At 38.9% G+C, this 20754-nt stretch overlaps 1 protein-coding gene across 1 annotated transcript; it reads right to left on the minus strand.

Moving 5' to 3' along the window:
• Window positions 1–952: 952 nt before the first annotated feature.
• On the minus strand, window positions 953–20091 carry LOC310988145 (solute carrier family 26 member 9-like; the record flags this gene model as incomplete). The annotated part of the gene is made up of 21 exons (XM_083974657.1): window positions 953–1093; window positions 5064–5147; window positions 6086–6145; window positions 7342–7478; window positions 8908–8962; window positions 10545–10793; window positions 11788–11937; window positions 12032–12124; window positions 12218–12287; window positions 12386–12492; window positions 12590–12685; window positions 12807–12884; window positions 12988–13101; window positions 13183–13330; window positions 13453–13535; window positions 14498–14650; window positions 14763–14921; window positions 15676–15851; window positions 16069–16179; window positions 19547–19686; window positions 19949–20091. 21 exons carry the CDS (start codon window positions 20089–20091, stop codon window positions 953–955), a joined length of 2547 nt encoding a protein of 848 aa, XP_083830783.1.
• Between the last annotated feature and the right edge of the window lie 663 nt (window positions 20092–20754).

Here is a 20754-nt window from a genome sequence, read left to right on the forward strand (position 1 = left end):
TTGCAGTTAAGCAGCTGTTTATAGAGCTCCAGGTGCACTGAATCACCAAACACACCAAGTGTTGTCACAATAACAGGAAAACGCCTCATAAGCCTAAGTGGTGTGCATGAAGATGCTTGAATTCACTCTCGGCTGTTAGGAAATAAAGCACGTTGAAGTGGAACTTAAATACCACATTATATTTGTTTATATGAACTTAATGACTTCAACAGACAAAGAGGCGATAAAAGGCTGATCATGTTTATTATAATATCGACTGTCCTGAAATTTAATATCATGTATCGCTGTTAAAATGTTTCACTCATCCAATGAACAAACAAAATTAATTTAGTTCTAATTAAAAAAGAAAGAGTTAATAATCACCTGCACAGTTAAAGTTTCCCCTCGATGAGAAGCGAGTGATGATGGAGAGGTAAACAGGCAGTAAAACGGCTGCCTGCTCCCCGCTCGTCTGTTTATTGAGATGAAAGCGAGAGATTTCTCCTCTGAGCTTCTTCACACAGGAGTGTTTCCTCTGCAGACAGACAGACAGACAGACAGACAGACAGACAGACAGACAGACAGACAGACAGACAGACAGACAGACAGACAGACAAACAGAGACAGACAGACAGAGAGAGAGACAGAGAGACAGAGAGACAGACAGATGGGACCAGTAGAGAGCAATAGAGAAGAACCAAAGCTGGTCTGGAGAACATTTTCCTACTGAAATCCAAATCCATCTTTCATTTCCTCCCTTACTTCCTGTGTGTGTGTGTGTGTGTGTGTGTGTGTGTGTGTGTGTGTGTGTGTGTGTGTGTGTGTGTGTGTGTGTGTGTGTGTGTGTGTGTGTGTGTGTGTGTGTGTGTGTGTTGTTTTGAGGTTAATGAGAATCGCATGGAGAACAGCATGGGGCACTTTCATGTGGAGCTGGCTGCAAAGTTAATTTGCGTTAATGATTCTGATGTATTACTCAGTTGAAGCAGGGGTCAATTTCACTAATGCTTGTGTTGTTAATGGCCTCGGCCGCCGCCGCCACCACCGCTCTGTATCTGACAGACATTTGTAGACACTCAGACACGGCCGGTGTCTTGTTCCTTGGAGTCTTACTCAGCTGTCAAGACGGGGCCGCTCTCATGACAGTTCAATTCCTCAAGCCTGACTTTAATAGAGCCTGTTGGAGTGTGAAGAAGTGACTGGATGTGACTGATGGCTCTTATATACCGTGCATTAGGCTAATCATCACTGCTTTCCTGCAAAAACATGTTTACATGCATATGGGTATCATCATATATTCACAGCTATATATTGACATCGTGTCAGTGCAGATGGGCCCCCATCAGCAGACAAATACCCTGGGTTTAAGTCACCATACTGCATCAAAGCTCATCCACTCATTTCAACCCCTTTCTTGGCCCGTGTCTATATCATGCAAGATGCTCAGAATTAATAAAGCAATCCTGCACAAGATATCAAATTATGATTGTGTAATAACACTCACAACACCCCTGATGACATGTTGCAAAGCATCATGTGGTTTCCTCCCAGGCTGCACTGCTCTAATGAGTTCCCTTTTGCGTTGCACCACACTGCGCTGTTTTGCATTGTCTTGTCTAATTTCCCTGCTGATATTCCAACGGCTCAGTGAGGAGCCGCTATCTGCAGTCATCACGCTGCAGTTTTTATCTAATAAGAAGACAGGAGAGCAAACAGTACCTGCCGCTCTGTTTAATGAGTTGATGAGGCTGATAAGACAGTAAACCGATGACACACACCGACTTCGCGAATGTGTCCTACGCGATAGCTGCAAATCTATCTTTGTCTTGACGGTGTGTTTAGAAGGAAGGTCAAATTTGTTTATCTTCCTAAAGGCTTTATCTACTTGTTTCAGCTTGGTTTGTGACACTGGTTTGTGAACTTTAAATTAATACCTTCCCACAGAAATAATGTATTAAAAACACAAACAAACTACAGCCGGCGCAGTTTCACAAACTCTGGCTGTTTGTAGTTAATATCATTCCATAAAGGTCAATAGCTTTGGAAATAATTAACACAGTGATTGGTTTTACTGCAAAAATGTGGCAGCGTGAAATGAAAGAACTTGTTCCATCTACAAGTTGCTAAAGAGAAAAGCAAAAAAAAACAAAAACAGGTGCTTTATGTTTCCATCAGACGTTGGTGTTGTGGCTTAATTCAGAATGTAAATTATTAACCAGAGATACTGACTCCATAAAATGTATGCCTTAATTAATCACCAGAGGAGGCTCCATTGTTGGTGCGTTTAATTGCTGGGTGAACTAACTGGAGAGACAATACACAGCATTAATTAATACCAGTTATCAGTGGTCAGATTTGCCCTCAGCTACTCTGTAAATAAACCCTGTCCAAAGACAATTTGCTGACATTGCACAATCGAGATTTATGATTCCCTGGCTGCAAAGTGGTGTGTTAATGAAGCAGAATAAACCCCCCCCACCACCCCGCTACACCCTGCACCATCCCTCCACCCGTCAAACACAGGCCCTGCGAAATGCATATGCAAAGCACCAACTGCTGTCGCTTGATCAATGTCAAACAGCCATTATTTAAATTTCCACAAGTGTTTTTTTTTTTTTTTTTTTTTGGTGTTGCTCTATCATCCTCATTTCCTGAGACGACTCTCGCGAGGCTTGCACCGAAGTCTTTTAATAATAATTTGACTTCCTTTGCTCTTTATTAAAGTGCTCCAAATTAAAATCTTGATTCTTAAAAGGTCAGAGAGATGAATATTGTCTCAGAGGCGGCTTTTTTTTTTTCCTGATAAAAGCAGTGCGAGCACTAAATGACAAGGTCCCATGACTCAACGAGGAGATACCCTCTGACACCATGCAATTAGTCTCAATAGTATGAAACCACTGGGCGTGTAAACAAATTTAATACATAAATCTCTCCGTTTCAAATTTCTAAAAAGGGGACCTTGTTAATTAAACCATCATGGTCAATGAATGTGCAAGGGGTGTAAAATTAATTTTTATGTGAACTCGCAATTACAGGGATTGAGAAGCCGGTCCATTGTAACGGTATCTCATGAAAAAGGATTTAGCTAGAAGCATTTCATAATTCAATGTAATCGCCGGTTGACCTACAGAAAGGTTAGGGGGTGTGGGGTAGGAGGTTGGGGTTGGGGGGTTGGTTTCTCTGACTACCTATAGCCCCGCTGATAACGGATAATTGTATTGCACAGAAACGAGAAGGTCAAATTCAAAAAAAAAAGAAGAAGCAAAACAGGCCAAAGCCAAAAGTAAATTTTAGATAAATGAAAAGAATACGATGTAATGAGGGAGCTTAGAGGTGGTGAGTGACAGCGGGCGGCCTGACAGTGATGGCTGGGAATATACGGGTTAAATAAACTTCAGTGTAACTGATTCTGTACTATAATTGTTGAAACACTATATATGTACACTACTCACAAAAAGTTAGGGATACATGTATCTCAATTCCATACAATAGTGTGTACATAATACATTTATGTATACAAATGTATTAGACACACATCTGCATGTGCAATCGTGTGCCATGGGCATGGTGCAATTTAAGTCAATCCTGCACTTTATTGGGGCATTGTGCAATCAGAATAAATTTAACCTTGCACTCGTCACTTTAGCACATAGCACTTTAATTAACTGTAGCACTTTATAACTGTTCTGTAATCTCTTGGTCCCCTTACTACTTTTTATACGTACTGTATGTTGTTCATGTCATTATGTTTGTGTAAGATGTCAAGGTGTTATCATGATGCATTGTTCTATTGTCGTAGTCCTGCCTCTTGTGCTTTTATCTTCATTGTTTTTATGTCTAACATCAACCTGCCAATGGGACTGGGGATGGAAATTAGCCACTTGGCTACAATCCCACATCAACAGGGTTCATCAATATACAGTATTGTTCCCATTTTTAAAAAATAAATAAAACTGAAACTGAAAACTGGGCTTGGATGAAATTTCAGATGCACTATAACCTTCAGAGGTGAACTTAATGTAACCTTCTCTAAAGTTTTGAATGTCCAACTGTTCAGTGTTTCAGTCCTTATAACAACAACATGCTGTTTTCTAACTAGGTGATTAACCACAAACATCATAACACCAAGTGTCTGATCCATGAATCCACCACTAAATCCTCTGGTTCAATGACAGTTCGTATTGAAACAGTCATGTTTTATTATGGTATACCAACCACTGTCTTTAGCTTTTGTTTCAATACATTGTTTGAGATGAAGAAATTACCATTACATACTTCTACTTAAATTAAATAATATCTCTGACCCCAAAGTCGAATATCCCTAACTTTTTGTGTGTAGTGTATATTTCCCCATTACAAATTATTCTTCAGTGTTTCTAATAATTGTTGTGTGTTTAAATGTTTGTGTGTGTCTACGTGCATAAATGTCATTTTTTGTTTATTATTTTGTCATGTAAAGCAAGTCGGGCTGCGTTTTTTGTCTGAAAAGTGCTCTACAAATAAAGCTTGATTGATTGTTTGATGTAGAGATAATCGTGTCTTATCCAATATTTCCCAACTGTGTATAAAACACCTTTTGTCCTGGCTTTAATATAAAATATTCATACTTCACCATTATGTAAAGTATTAACAGGAAATGTTATAATATATGAGTCAGCTGTTTGGCTGTGGTAAAAATAAATAAGTGTCTTTGTGTGTTGAACTGCGTAATTGTAGTGTCAACAGCATACTCCAAGAAGAGGGCTTTATTTTAGCATGTAGCCTACTTACTGTTTTAAGTATACACTTCATTTTGACACTTCTCCGATGTAAAACACACTTCATACTGAAAATCTGCTCAGTGATTAGTATGGGTCGTGAGTATATTTATATATAAGTAGGAGTGAGCATGTGAAGTCAGTCATGTTGATGCAGCAGAGCAACAGATGAAAACATGATTTTTCCCCAAATTCACATTCATTAAATCAGACTCAAAGAAAGAGCTTTAAGGAAACAATGAGGGAGAAAAAGAAAGAGAAGGATGAGCTGCAGGTGATGAAATTAAACATAACACACACACATACACACACACACAAACACACACCCACATTAAGTGATGAGAGACTTTCCCAGAGCTCCAAATTAAAGCTGATGGCCATAGAAACCTTGTAATCACTTGTGGTGCCAAATTGCTGCAGAGGAGAGGAGAGAAGCAGAATAGCAGATGCGTGCCAGAATACCTTAGGATGATTTCTTAATAGCTCCATAAATCCATTCATGCATCACAAGACACCAACACCACCACCAGCAGCAGCACTGTCAGCTCCCCGCCGCTGCAAGGCACCACACACCACAGGCCTCTGAGCACCTGCTACAACACAAACACAAGTTAGCTAAGCTGGCCCACTTATTTCTTTTTTGTTACACTCTCTCCACTGCTGTTGCTGCTGTTGCTGCTGCTGCTGGCAACAATTACAAGGGTTATTTTGGTTGTTGTAGCTTCATTCTCTTCCTTCTTTTTCAGGGGGGAGGGAAATGATGCAGACTGTGGAAGCTAAATGGAGTTTAGAAGACGACAAAGCTTCAAATCTGCTGATGCAATTTGTTCGTGTTCTAGCCTTTTTCTGCTCTCCACGGGGACTCACAGCTGTGGCCGTACACATTAGTCAGTTAATTACAGGTCCACTTGTGTAGTAGGACTGCGCACTCAGCAGGTTCACAGTCTGCAGTCACTAGTGTGAGGCCTGTACGAACTCAGACTTTAAGAGTTTCCCTCATTATCTGCTCGCTGCCGCCTCGCTCGTTGTCATCTCTTGTGCTGGTCTGTACCGCCCCCTGTCAGCGGAGTCAAGTACTGATTCCCGTGCACACAAATACAAAGTTAAACATTTTATTTGGATGATTGAAAAAAAGGAATTTGGCAACAATACATTTCCATCAATTACAGTGACCCTGAGGATTATCGTTTTTGATTTTTAGCCTTTTCTTCTCTGCTCGTCTCCACTGGAGCAGTCAGTGCTCAAAACATTTCCTATAAAAAGTGAAACTGCTGTTAGATTTAGATGAATGGTTTCATGATGATAAATAAACACATGTGGGTAGAATATATGTAATTCAAACTAGTACACACCTGCTCCAAATCCATCTCCTCGTTAATGCTAAAACCATGTTCCTCTTTCGCTGTCTCTTCCTGCTGCAAACAAAGTGAACATACATAAACATAAATACATACATTAAAAACACAAGACTGTGGCATGACTTTAAAGAGATAGAATATGCTACGGTAAATTGAGGTTTCCACGTATTTTTTTCATTATAAAAAAACATCCAGGTTCAGGAACAGCTTTTTTTCCACTGCTGTCTCGCTGCTCAACTCAAATCTGTATCATTGCACTACTGTATAATCACACAGCACATCTGTATATAAAAAAAGACACTTATATTATATTTATATATCATCTCTTTGCACGTATTGAATGTATGCTATTTATTATACTGTGTATGCACTCTGGTTGGATGCAATTAGCATTTTGTTGCCTTGTTGTTCTTAACATGTGTATGACAGCTAATATTGAATCTATACCATACTTTATTGATTGATTGATTCAATTTACTAAGTATGATAGAAAGATGACTTTATGGCAGTTTCCATGAGGACGTCTGTAACTTTGTGATGTCACAACAACAAAGTCGTCAATCTCTCACAAGTGCTCACCTGAAATGTTTAATTGTTCCTTTTATCTTTAGTATTTTGTCTTTTTATTATGTTTTATGGTTTTTATTTTTACTGTATAGCACTTAGGAAACCTTTGTGTTTATTTAAAATTGTGCTTTAAATAAAATGGATTGGATTGGATCTGCTGCATTTTTATTCAGTGAGGAAAGAGGCAGTGGAAAAGTGTACAATATTTGACTTTTGACCTGTGTGTTAAAGATAACTGTGAAGGGATACAACCTGTATTTTAAATATATTTTTACCTTTAAAACAAAGCCGACCTATTCTCAGGTTTACAGCAGTGACACATACTCCTTGTACCTTTCATGAAGTAGCTTTACTCAGTGTGCACGCTCACTATGCTGCATGACCTTGGTGTAACTTACAACTGTGTTTGTGGCTGCACTCACTGTGTCGCACGAGCCACTGTGATATTCTGTTTACCCTTGTAGGACCTGATAAGGTGACAAAAAGCTGTGCTATTTAAAAAAAAAAAAAAAACAGAAGAAGAAGAGGAGGAATTTCTTACTTAGAAAATAAATCATACTATTGTAGTTCTTCTTAATCTCTCACCCATAACCCCAGAACCTTTGAACAGCAGGTGTTTGTATGTGATGTTATGAGAAGGATTTGTATGATAACGTTATTTCCTTGCAGCCGGGCCTGTATACCTTTAGGGAGACTCGCCTCTCACCGGAGGTGTGCTGAGCAAACAGAACGGCATCATGGACGGAAAGGAAGAGATTACCGGGGGAAATATTCCCCTTATCAAAAGCTCCTCCAGCCTGCAGTTCCTCATACACCTGGGCTGCAGGCGGCAAGACAACAAATATCAAACAAGGACTTGCACGCACAGTGAAACTCATTTTGCCTGACATTCATTTGGTATTTAAAGAGAAACGCACTGACAACAGTGTTTGTTTGGCAGGGGGAAAACAGAAAACACAGATTTGAGGCTTTAAAGTAATCAATCACAATAGACTACCATTACTGTGGATCATCCCCTTTATATATGAGTATACAGTGGCAAGAAAAAGTATGTGAACCCTTTGGATTTACCAAGTTTTCTGCATTAAATTGTCATAAATTGTGATTGAATCTACATCTAAGTATAAACAAACACAATGTGCTTAAACTAATAGCACACAAACAATTTTAATATTGCATGTTGTTAGTGAACACATACATTAAAAAGGCACAGCGCTGGTGGAAAAAGTAAACCCTTAGGCTGCTTAGAGTGAGGCGTTATGAAACCTAGAGTCCAAACAATGAAACGAAATTGAGGCCAAAAGGTTTAGAGCCACTTTGACCTATAAAAATCTTTTTAAGTTTGCCATTCACAAGAAGTATATGCTGATGTGAACCATGCCTCGCAGATCAGAGATCTAGGGTCAAGAATTGAAGAGCTGCATAAAACTGAAAGGGGTTACAGAGTCACCTCAAAGACTCACCAGTCTAAATTAAGACAAGTTGTCTACAAATACAGACCATTTAGTAGGTGGCCAAGCTAACACCGAAAGGCACGACGCAGGATGCTCAGTGAGGTAAAAAAAAAAAAAAAAAAAAAAAAAAAACCTGGAGTAACAGCTAAACCCAGGTGAAAAAGTATTACATTTAATTATATTAAAAATATATTTTTACTTTTTGTGCTTAATTTGTAGTATATTTAATATATACTTACAGAAAGTGTACTTTGAAATATATTTGATTAAGTTAATAAAGTATACTTTTAAAAAGTATACTTTATTATAAAGCACTTATAGTAGTAGATAAGTACATATTTTTGAGTCATTTGTAATATACGGTTAATATACTTTATTAAAGTGCACTTCATTTGCACTTCATTGGAAGTGAACTTAGATACACTTATTTAAAATGTACTTTACTGTAAGTCTGTTTTAAATTGTTCTACAATATACTTTTACTAAGTATATTTTATTTCAAAGTACTTATAGTTGTATATTAGTATTCATAAGAAAAGCATACTGAAGACTTCAGAAGAAACTCGTTACTGCACGTCTGTAGTTTGCCAAAGAGACACTTTGACTCTCCACAACTCTACTGGGAAACTGTTTTGTGGACTGATGAAACTAAGGTTGAATTGTTTGGGAAACGAAAACTAGGTTATTCCAAAGGTTTCACACACATACTTTTTTTCTTGCCACTGTGTGAAATACTGCCAACTTTTCAGGAGAACAAAAACGTGTGACTACACCTAAAATCAATGAAGTCTTTACCTTGTACTCCAGCCAGGTACAGTTTTATGCCCAGTGCTGCATAGCTTGAGTTCATCTGTGTGTTGGGGAAATAAAAGAAACAAGCTTCATTCATTCATTCGTTCATACACATGCTGGACAAACTGTAATCGAACACAGCCACACCATTAATTCTCTCATAAAAAAGGGTCAATAGGAAACTCCGGGGTTTAAATCCACATCAAATAACCTTTGGCCACAAATGTTTCAACAAGCTATTAGCAAGAATTTGTTCAGAGAGCAGAAGCTTTTATGACTAAGAGGTTCTCTGACCTGCCAGCGACTGGAGAGCAGAGCTGCAGCCCGGTGCCAAAGCCATCTGCACTAACCCAATTTACTCTAATCCTGGTTAGTAGCTGCACTTGTTTCATTTAATTTTTTATGCACTTCAATTTTCTACATTTCTCCGGTAATTTAACAAGAGTTTCGTTTCTTTCGCTTGAATATTAGCAGGTACATCATTTTAAATGGAAAATTAGACTTTCATATTATTATTCATGTTAGATTTTATGTCAGTTAACCATAATCTGAACATGTAAAGCTCCAGCTGTAATGTTAGGTGAAATAATTCGTTTTGGAAGAGATAATATGTCACTTTGCACCAAATTCTAGCTAACAATTAGAGATATGGGAAATCTAATAAAGATGATGAACTATATACTATGTGGATTATCATTTTACTAATAAAAGCAAAATATTTAACATATCTTTGATAATTAAATCACATGTTAAATTTGAGTTAATAATAAACAACTTCATACAGGAAATTTGCATTGACACCAACATATCATTATTATAATTATTCATTATTACTACTACATTTAATAGCTATTAGTTATGAAGAGTTTTGTTGATTGAACCCTGAAAATTGTTTCTTATTCTTATCCTTAAATACCTGCCAACATTTTTGGCAAATTGGCCCATTGCTATAATCCGTATAGTTTCAGGAATGGATTCGTTACCTTTAATTGTCGGTGCAAGCTATTTTTAGAACGGCGGAGCAGAGCCGCGAGCTGCTCAGAGCTACGCTACGGAGGCTCATGGGATTTCTTGGTTTCCCTCATCAAACTCATCAAATACACAATCCAACAACTCCAAAACGCTCTGGTGGACAAGTTGTGACCTGCACATTCACCACGCTATGAAATAATAACAGAACGTAACGAGAAAGAGTTGTTTTGAGGTCAGAGACTGCTTGATGAAAAACTGCCCCTGAAGGCAACGTGCATCAGCGGTTTTGCATGAATTTACCTCTAAAACAACTCCGTCTGGTAACGTTGTGTTATTATCTCATAGTGTGGTGAATGTGCAGGTCACAACTTGTCCACCAGAGCGTTTTGGAGTTGTTGGATTGTGTATTTGATGAGTTTGATGAGGGAAACCAAGAAATCTCATTAGCCTCTGTAGTGTAGCTCTGAGCAGCTCGCGGCTCTGCTCCGCCGTTCTAAAAATAGCCTGCCCCGACAATTAAAGGTAACAAACCTACTGCTATGACTATAGGGATTATAGCAATGGGCCAATTTACCAAAATGTTTAACTATCCCTTTAAACGGTTTCATAGTAAAAGTATTTACAAAGAGACCTATTAGTTTTATTAGCAGAGCAAAACACATTCTGACCTTTATCAATACTTTGATGCCCATCAGATCCATGAAGCAGACCCCTGCCAGGTCGAGGATGAGCGTGTGGAAGGGCACGGGCTGAGAGTCCAGAGTGAGACCAGAGGGGCTGGGTGGTTCTGCGTCCGGCGCCTGCTCGCTGTCATCACAGTGGAAGTTGACGTAGCTGGTGGGAGCGTCAGGTTTGTTGCTGCCGCTGCTGGCGTCGATCACGTCAAAGTCGTTCTGCAGCTCAAGCTTAGATATGGTCTGAAGTCAGAGGAGATACACACAGAAGAGAGATTAAGGAGAGACACTACAGGGAAAAACACTGTTTTTTCATGCACTGATCAATTTTTGATTGAGATTTTGGGCTATTCTTCTTCCTTAACATGTATTATTTAAGAAAAGTTGAAAGAAATGGTAGAAAATCCACATTAAGGTGGTTATTTCACTTCATTTTGTCTCTTTCGTCAGTAGATTTCTCCTAAATTCACCAAAAGTTAACAGCTACTGTGACATGTACTGTGCTGTGCCTATTGTCTGACCCATGTCATGTCAGGTATCATTGTAAAGCTCTCTCTCCTGAACAATGATGTAGGCTCCAAAAATGGTAATTTCCTCCGTATCTGCAACCCATTGTAAAAGTACGATTTACATTAACAATCTATGGAATTTTACAGTACACGTCTTTAAAGGCCGTTTTCTCAAAATGAGCCTCTGAGCCTGAAATCTCCACTTCAGCAACACTTACAGACACCAAACCTTCCAGTTGTATCCCTGTCTATATTCTGAAGGTTTTTACAGAGGGGTTTGTTGATACATCAATCACAGCCTGATTTATACAACATTTTATTCCTAAAAACAGGGCGAAATTAGATTTTTTTTAGGGCTGGTGACAGTATTTTCTCATTTACAGAGTGATAAAAAGAGATATCCACAATCCCCACTGTAAAACCGTCTGACTCTTATATGTCAACAAAATAAAACAAGAATTTTGAAAGTGGCTTTATCCATTGTTCAGATTTCGGTTCTGGAAATGTATGCAAATTAGCGTATATTTCATTAGATATGTCCTCCTTTACATTTAAACATGAAATTGGACAAAAGTTGTAATACAAAAAATATTTGTCTTAATCGAAGTGATAAACTTGGGAAGTTTCATGGTGATGTGTTAGTCATATTTTAGGGGAGACACTACAGGTGAATAGGGTAAAAAATGTAACTATGTGTGTGTCATGTGAGTTGAATCCTTGATCCCCACCTGAACCTTCATGGTTACCAACGAGCTCGGTTTCCTCCTCATCCTCATCCTCGTCCCTTTGTCCTTCTTCTCCTGTTTTGCTTTTTCCTTCTGTTCTTTCTCTAAAAACTTCCTCTTGGCCAGAATAAGTTTTCCGGGATCCAGCCCCGTCTAGACACAAACACACCTATGTAAACACTCACACTGCATGAGCACACTCAGTGAAGGTGGGTTGAAGTTAAATGAGGTAATTTATCCACTGTACCTTTTTGACGACCCTCTGGCGAAATATCTCAGCATTTGCGAAATAGAGCGGCGAACAATAATTCACTATTTTCACACCTGTTATTGACACAACCTGTGTAATTATTACAAAAAGAAAATAAGTTGCAGGTCCACTTTCTTCATATATAATGACAAAAAACACACACAAAATATCTCCTTTTCATACCTTAGTGTACACTTTTGGATTTTTGTAGATGTCTGTATCCATAATCTGGACCACTGCTGATCCATTACGACTACAGGAACACATTATAAAAAGGAGTTATCTATTAATATGCTTGTTTCTCTGCTGCATTGTTTCAAATAAAGCATTTATAACACCGAGTTTACTTACAACTGTGTCTTGAATATCACAACCAGGATGGAAAAGCCCACTCCGATAGCGACTCCGTATGGCAGGCTTAGAAAGAACGTGGCCAAGAACGAAACAACCCACACACACTGGAAAAAGAAAATACAGAATATGGGGAGGAAAAAATAGAAAAAAAAATAATGTATTGCGCTGTAATATTGCATTCAAGGCATCACTCTGACTTACACAGTCTAATTTGCTCTTCTTCCATAAGTAATAGGGATCAGAGAGCTGTAGGAGTGTGTTCTTCAGGTTGACTGCAATTAAGGCTCCGAGCACCGACTGAGAGAGGAAACATGAATTATTAATCATGCCAAGACCTTCCTCTTACCTCTATTTAAATGTTGTGTATAATTCACGGTCTGTGTCAGTAGAACCGTACGTTTACAGTACGTCCACCTACTTTTGGAAGTGGTTTGAGGAACGCTCCCAGCGCGAGCATGGTAACCATTACCACCAGCATCACACACAGACTGGCAAACTACAGGAGGACGCAGGTGCAGTTGTCTTGTTATTTCCTTGTAGTGCATTAAATTACATGCAAGACTAAATATAATCACACACACACATACACACACACACACCTGTGATGATCCCCCAGCGTTGTCCACAGCCAGCGTCACCGACAGGGCGCAGCAGATCACATGGATCTTAAAAAAGGACCCGAGGAAATTGCTGCAGCCCAGAGCCAACATCTCCTGTACGAGAACACGCAGCGTTGTTTACAAAAATGGATTTAAATACACATTTTTTGAAAAATAGGAAGTGTTTTTTTCTACCTGGTTGGGATCCACGTCGTAGCCGTGCTTGGCCGCCAGCGTCCTGCCCATTGCCAAGTTGATGACATACCCGACGATTGCCAGGGAGAAGGCTGTGCTCAACATGTCATCCCACTGACTTACTGTTGGCAGGGTCGGAGCTGGGAAACTGGAAAATGAGAGACAAAAAAAAAAGCTAAAAGGAATAGTAAAAAAAAAAGTGTAGTAAAAAGGGATTTCAATGAATGAACCGGCAGCCATTAATGATGAATACGGTATACTGATATTTACCCCAGAGGGATTTCCCCGACTACGTCCATGTGATAGAGCTCAGGTAGATGCAGAGGGCCGGAGACAGCTGTTGCTACCACCACCTGGGAAGTTTTATCACCATTATCACTACTATCACATTTATACTGTTATATTTCAATGGATCAGAGGCGTCTTGTCAATGTGACATCTTACAAACTGGCCCCATTTTATTTATTTTTATTTACTTTGTTTCATTTTCCCCCCTCTCTCATAATTTAATTCATTTTTTCCATTCAAGATTTCCCCATCCTCCCCCTCCCACATCCTTCTTTCATCCTTTGTTCTAATTTTTCTGTCTTATTTGTAGAATTATTGCTGTTATTATCACTATTATTATTTCTGTCTAGCTATTGCTGTCAGAACTATTACTTTGAATTATTACTAAAATTCTATAAATAAATATAATATATATATATATATATATATATATATATATATATATATATATATATATATATATATATATATATATATATATATATATATATATATATATATGACTGATATTACTATTATTATTCATTAATTTCTCTCTTTGTTACTACTATAACCACCATTTATATTACCTGAATTACACACACACACACCTTGTTCACACGTTGTACATACACCGTTGTATGTTCACTATGTTGTTTGTTTTGTATTTCACTATAAAAAGTAAAAAAAAAAAAAGGTAACATTAAGAATTTAATACTTGATTCATCATTTATAACACATGAATACCCATTACGATGTAGTTGATAAGCCGTAAGTCATTGATAAGCACTAACTGTATTTATAAACGACATACTAATGAGTATTCATGCATCATAAATGAAGAATTCAGTATTTTTTTATGCTAAACTAATGCTTAATAGTGTGTACTTATTATAAAGTGTTACCAAAAATAAAAAATATATACTGTTAATATTTGATATTATAAACAAACTGCAAAAGAAATCTGTCCCACAGCTACATGGGACTGAAAACAAAATAAGAACTGCACTCCTGTCTGTGTCCCTTTGGTAACGGATAAACAACTCACAATTACGATCTCCATGGGGATGGGAAAGGGCAGTTTGTGGCGGTAGCGTGCACTCAGCTCCTTCACGATAATCAGAACTACGCTGCTGACCAGAGCGAACACTAACGACGCTACGTTGGTGTCAGGAAGCCCACGGATAATATCTATGAGAGTCTGTGACATAGAATGAAAAACAAAAAAGACACATTTTATTAGCAGATTAACCACCAAACTATTTTGTGTTTCTCTGTATAACAAATGTATGAACGCAGATACTTGCATATACAACAGCCAGCGGTCCACTGTAAGGAGGCACATTGATGCCGAAGATGTATTTGAGCACTGAGATGAGGATCTGTAACCCTGCAGCGGTCATGAAGCCTCTGACGAAGGACTCCGACAGGTAGATGGCGACAAACCCAAACTGCATGAAGCCGAGGCCGATCTGCATGTGGACATGGGCAGGTAACACTTTAAAGGGATAGTTCAACATTTTGGCACATTGACCCATTGCCATAATCCCTATAGTTTTAGCAGTAGGTTCGTTACCTTTATTTGTCGGTGCAAGCTATTTTTAGAACGGCGGAGCAGAGCCGCGAGCTGCTCAGAGCTACACAACAGAGGCTCATGGGATTTCTTGGTTTCCCTCATCAAACTCATCAAATACACAATCCAACAACTCCAAAACGCTCTGGTGGACAAGTTGTGACCTGCACATTCACCACACTATGAGTTAATAACAGAACGTTATGAGACGGAGTTGTTTTAGACATAAATTCAGAGACTGCTTGCTGAAAAACTGTCCCTGAAGGCAACGCGCATCAGCTGTTTTGCATGAATTTACCTCTAAAACAACTCTGTCTGGTAACGTTCTGTTATTATCTCATAGCGTGGTGAATGTGCAGGTCACAACTTGTCCACCAGAGCGTTTTGGAGTTGTTGGATTGTTTATTTGATGAGTTTGATCAAGAGAAACCAAGAAATCCCATTAGACTCCGTAGCGTAGCTCTGAGCAGCTCACGGCTCTGCTCCGCCGTTCTAAAAACAGCTTGCACCGACAAGTAAAGGTAACGAACCTACTGCTATGACTATAGGGATTATGGCAATGGGCCAATTTGCCAAAATGTTGAACTATCCCTTTATCTGCTCATCTCATTCCTTCATAATTCACAGGGCTGAGCTGTCAATCATCCAGATACCTGTATGATGGCAGTGAGGCAGGCCAGAGTTCCAGAAATCCCCAGTCGGACCTCGTTCATCCTCTCCGTGTCCACTTGTGTAGCATTACGAGTGGCATTGAAGTGACTGAAGTCTGAGTCTGGGGCCAGCTGAAGACACACGATCCCCACCATGATGCTGAGGACAGCAAAAGTGCCTGGACACAAGACAAGACAAGACGCAGACATAGACAGCGATGTGTGTGTGTGTGTGTCACATCTATTTTCTTTGCTGTACTTTGAAAACCTGTGCAGACGGCGGCGGGCTGAGAGCAGCTGATCTGCATCATCGTGCAGCTCCGGCAACTTGTCACTGTCGTCCTGTTAAAGAAAAAAAAAAAAGAAAATGGCAGCAGATAAATCACTGTGATTTACCTGGGACCATCTGGTGAGCGGTGCCCATGAAGAAATACGGGATGAGGGGGAAGAAAGAGGAATAGAGGCCGTTGACGGGGGGCAGGTTTGCCAGCAGGGCGAACGCCATGCCTGGAAGGAGCAGAACAAAAAGCTTTTTAAAACAGTCAAATAAACAGATGAGAAGCTCGATAAACATATGTATGTACTTTCTTTTTTTATATAACTTATTTTACATTTTTTCTTTCAACAAACAGGTGAAAAACAGGTGAAAATGGCCATGAAAATAATTGGCAACAAAGACTACCCGACCCTTCAGTCAATTTACGAAGGCATCGTGGTGAACCTGGCACATACAATTCTAAATGATCCCTCACACATTCTGTATTCAGAAGATGAATTATTGCCGTCAGGGAGAAGGTATAGAGTAAGCCGGTGCAAAAGTAACCGATACAAACTCAGTTTCCTCCCTACATCCATTTCCCTCTTAAATAAACCTGCTAAATCTTAATTGGGTTGTTATCCCTATTTTTCATCTCTTGAGATTGTACTTTTTTTAAATCCTTTTATTGCGCTAGACACTCCTGCACTTTATTTGAGTTTTTAATAGTCTCTCATCAGTATTTTTTATCTACCATATTTATATTTATCTGTGCGAATGTGAGAATCATGTGTATGCGAGAACTGTGTGAGGAATGTCGAATGTACTGGTTTTTTATCTGTTTTGTGTATTTATGTAATTGCAGAAACTTGTGGCACATGACTGTCCATGACAAATTTCCCTGCGGGGATAATAAAGTTTATATTGATTGAATTACAGTGTCCCTGCAGCCATCTCCATCTTAACCCTCCTGTTGTCCTTCTGGGTCAAATTGGCCCAGTCTGTTCACTTCCTCATCCTTCCTTCTTTCCTTCCTTTCTCCCTTCCTTCTTTCCACAATCCTTTTTCCCTTGCATCTTTCTTTCCTTCCTTCCTTCCCTTCGTCCTTACTTCTTCTTCCTTCCTCTTTTGATCCAGTTGACCTGGTCTGTTCCCTCCCTCCATCTATTTTTCCTTCCTTTTTCCCTTCCTTCTATCCTCCCATCGTTTCCTTTGTCCTACCTTCCTTCTTTCTTTCCCTTCCTTCTATCCCTTTATCCTTCCTTCTTTCCTTCTTTCCCTTTGTCCTTCCTTCCTTCCTTCTTCCCCTTCGTCCTACCTGCCTTCCTTCCTTCTTTCTTTCCCTTCGTCCTTCCTTCTTTCCCTTTGTCCTTCCTTCCTTCTTTCTATCCCTTTATCCTTCCTTCCTTCCTTCTTTCCCTTTGTCCTTCCTTCCTTCCTTCTTCCCCTTCGTCCTACCTGCCTTCCTTCCTTCTTTCTTTCCCTTCGTCCTTCCTTCCTTCCTTCTATCCCTTTATCCTTCCTTCTTTCCCTTTGTCCTTCTTTCCTTCTATCCCTTTATCCTTCCTTCCTTCCTTGACCCAGGAGGACAGTAGGAGGGTTAAACTCGAGGGGAGGAGTTAGCCATCTCTTACCTGGCAGTGCTATATGCATTCAGTGTTCTTGCACCTTACTTTTACATATGCAGTGGTTTTGCACTTTATATTTATATAGGCATTGATTCTACTGTACAACTGTCATTCATCTTTCTATTGTTGATTTGTGGTTGTCACCATTCCTGTGTTGATGATACTGTGGTTTGTTCTATTGCATGTGTCTGTTACAGGGTTTGTGTTATTTCTATGTCCTTGTCTACTGCAAAACTAATTGGCCCCCTGAGGGACATAATGAATAAAAGTTGAAGTTGAAGTTGAAGGGCACATACATACGTACATAGTTAAACACTCATCCTTATATTAATGTCCTTATTGTTCAGTGGCAATGGTGATGTCCTCTTCTCGTCTTCTATAATCAGTCCATTTTTTCACATTTATCTTCAAATTGTGTCTCTTGTCGTCTCACAGTGCACATCCATTGCATTGTCTACTTTGTGCCACATTCTCATAATTGTTTTGTTTTTTTACTGGCTAATAGCAGCACTTTAACAAGATGCATTCAACAAGATAAATTCCCCAAGTACAGTATCTTGCACGTTTCAGTATCTCATATCCTATTACTTATTGTAAACCCCTCCCAGGATCCTTTTAACTTTTGGCAGGGCCAGAATATGTGTGTATGGTCAGTTATAAAAAGTTATAAAAAATCGGACCATATTCTTCCAGTTGAATTATCTCCAAATCCTGGAGCTAGTGGACGTGCACTGTGTTTTACAAATATTAAACCACACTTCCTCAGTTATCTTTCAATTCCTTTTCCCATTTTTCTTTGATATAAAGAGAGGAAGACTTTCTACATGACATCAAACTTCTATTGAACTGAGTTTACTCTGCATTTTACCTTTTTTTTTACCTTCATAAGCTCTCCGAAATACCTCAACAACTTCATTATCAATGTCAGTTTTTATCTCTTTCTCTCTGCAGCTTACCCCGTTCAACCATTGTACATATTGCCGTGATCCCTTTTGTCGCCCATTGTTTAATACCTTTATCATTTATCCCAGGTATAAACCTATCGTCAAATGCAAACCAACTCAAATTCTTTATCTCATTCTCCAGTTTATACCTTTCAACAACAGTATTCAATATTTCAATTGTAGTTTTGGTTATTACATCCAATTGGTTACCTCATATTCCCAGTAGGCCTTTATATGCTATCAAGTTTCATACTTCAACGTCCGCCTGCTCTATTTTTATACTTTTCCATTTTGAAAAATACTCCTCTGATTTGTGCAGCACAGATTTACTCCACGAGGTTTAGCAAAGCCAATCCTCTTTTGTCTTTAAGGAGCTGCAGCGTTTTGCACCTGGTCCTAGGTTGACTGACTTTCTTTAGTATTTTTGCTTTTTATATACACAGAACTGTGCAAAGGTTTTAGGCACTTCAGATTAGTTTAGATTCTTCTCCATTATGCAGCACCATCAGAGAGGCCTCTGATCGGTCCCATATTTATTCTGCAGAATGACAATGACCCAAAAATTACAGCCAGTGTCAAGAATAACTGTTTTTAATTCACAAGAAGACTGAGTCCTGCAATAGATGGTATAGCCCCGATAATCAATTATTTATAGTGCCTAAAACTTTTGCACAGTATTGTTGCCAATAAAGTTGGATTTTATTTTATCTTTTTTGCCTCTTGTCATGAAATGATTATGACAATGTGATTTATTCCTGATATCTTCTCAAAACTGGGAACTGGGACTCAGGATGAAATCGTTGTACTTGATCAAAGGTGACAACTGATGTGAATAAATAGGAATAAAAAGAGGAATGTGTCTAAAAACAAAATTATTACAACTGTGTATATTTAAAAAAGTGGATGTAAGGAAATATAATAAAGAATAAGTATAAAAAATCAAATAAATCAGGATCATATAACACACACACATAAAACCATGTTTCATAGTGAAGCCAGTGCTGCAGCTGCAACTTGCTTCACTCTGCAGGAGAGGACTGACTGACCTTGGGGAACCTGGATGGTGCCGGCGCTGACACCGCTGATGACATCACTCAGCAGGTTGTCTTTGGCTTTGTACTTGGGAAGCCAGCTCAGCACGGGCAGATGCCGCAGTAATAAACCCTTCAGTCTCTGCACAGAACATCTGACAGAAACAAACAGGAGAAACTCTTTGAAAATGCTGCTTTTTGTTGCTGTTGTTGTTACTTAGAACATTTTCAGAAAAAAAAAAAAGTCCATAACTGGTGTGTCTAAAGTTTGTTTGGAGTCGTAGCTACAGGGGACTGCAGCGTTTGATCACAGCACACAGAGCCTGTCAGAGGTGGAGACTGTGTCTGTGATATGAGGCGGTAGAAGACTTGCAGCTAATGTTTGACTGTGCAGTGTAAGATTGTCTAATTCTGCACCTGAAGACTTTCTTTACTTTCTCTCCAACGGGGAACTGTCGACTCTTCCTGTCAAACTCCCTGTCGAAGTCTGGGAGGTTGTACGCCGGCCTGTCAATCACGTAGCGTGGCTGGTCCTGGTCCTGGTCCTGGTCCGGCTGCATGGCTGAAGCATATTGAAACAGTGAGACGTTCAAAGACCATAAGAAAAAATAAATCTTCACACAGTCCCTTTAGAAAGTTCAAAAAACATCTATAAAGTCATGTCTTGTATTAAAATCTTATAACAGTTACATGTTGCAAGGTAAAGGAAGCTACTTTTACCATGCAAACATAGATAGGAAATGTTGTAATTTATTTTTCACCTTGAAAAATAAGATTTTCTTTTATTAAATCATAGCCCAATTGATCTGAAAATCAAACTTTTATTCATTTCCTCTTGTTAATCTTGAATACTACATTTTGTTTCACATGTATGAGGCAGATTTCAAGTGCAAGGACATCAATCTAACCTTGATAGATGAAGGAGCAGCCAACAGGTTGACGCACTGCTAAAATATTTGATTAACACCTGGTAAATAATAGCACACAGAGAGAGAGAGAAACGTGGCATTCGTTTCCTGAAGTAACTCGAAAATCAAATTCCCAGTTTTTGGAACAAAATGATAAAACATTTTCACATAAAAATCTGGACTTTTTTACAGTTTGAACAGATGGTCGACCGAGGAGATGATGATTTAATTTCACTGTGTGACAAAATGTTTCCCATTCACAAAACAGCAGATAACCTTTTCAATCACTGTCAAAAAAGGACATTAGCAAAAAGC

This window comes from Trachurus trachurus (genome assembly GCF_905171665.1).
Source record: "Trachurus trachurus genome assembly, chromosome: 7".
NCBI lineage: Eukaryota > Metazoa > Chordata > Actinopteri > Carangiformes > Carangidae > Trachurus > Trachurus trachurus.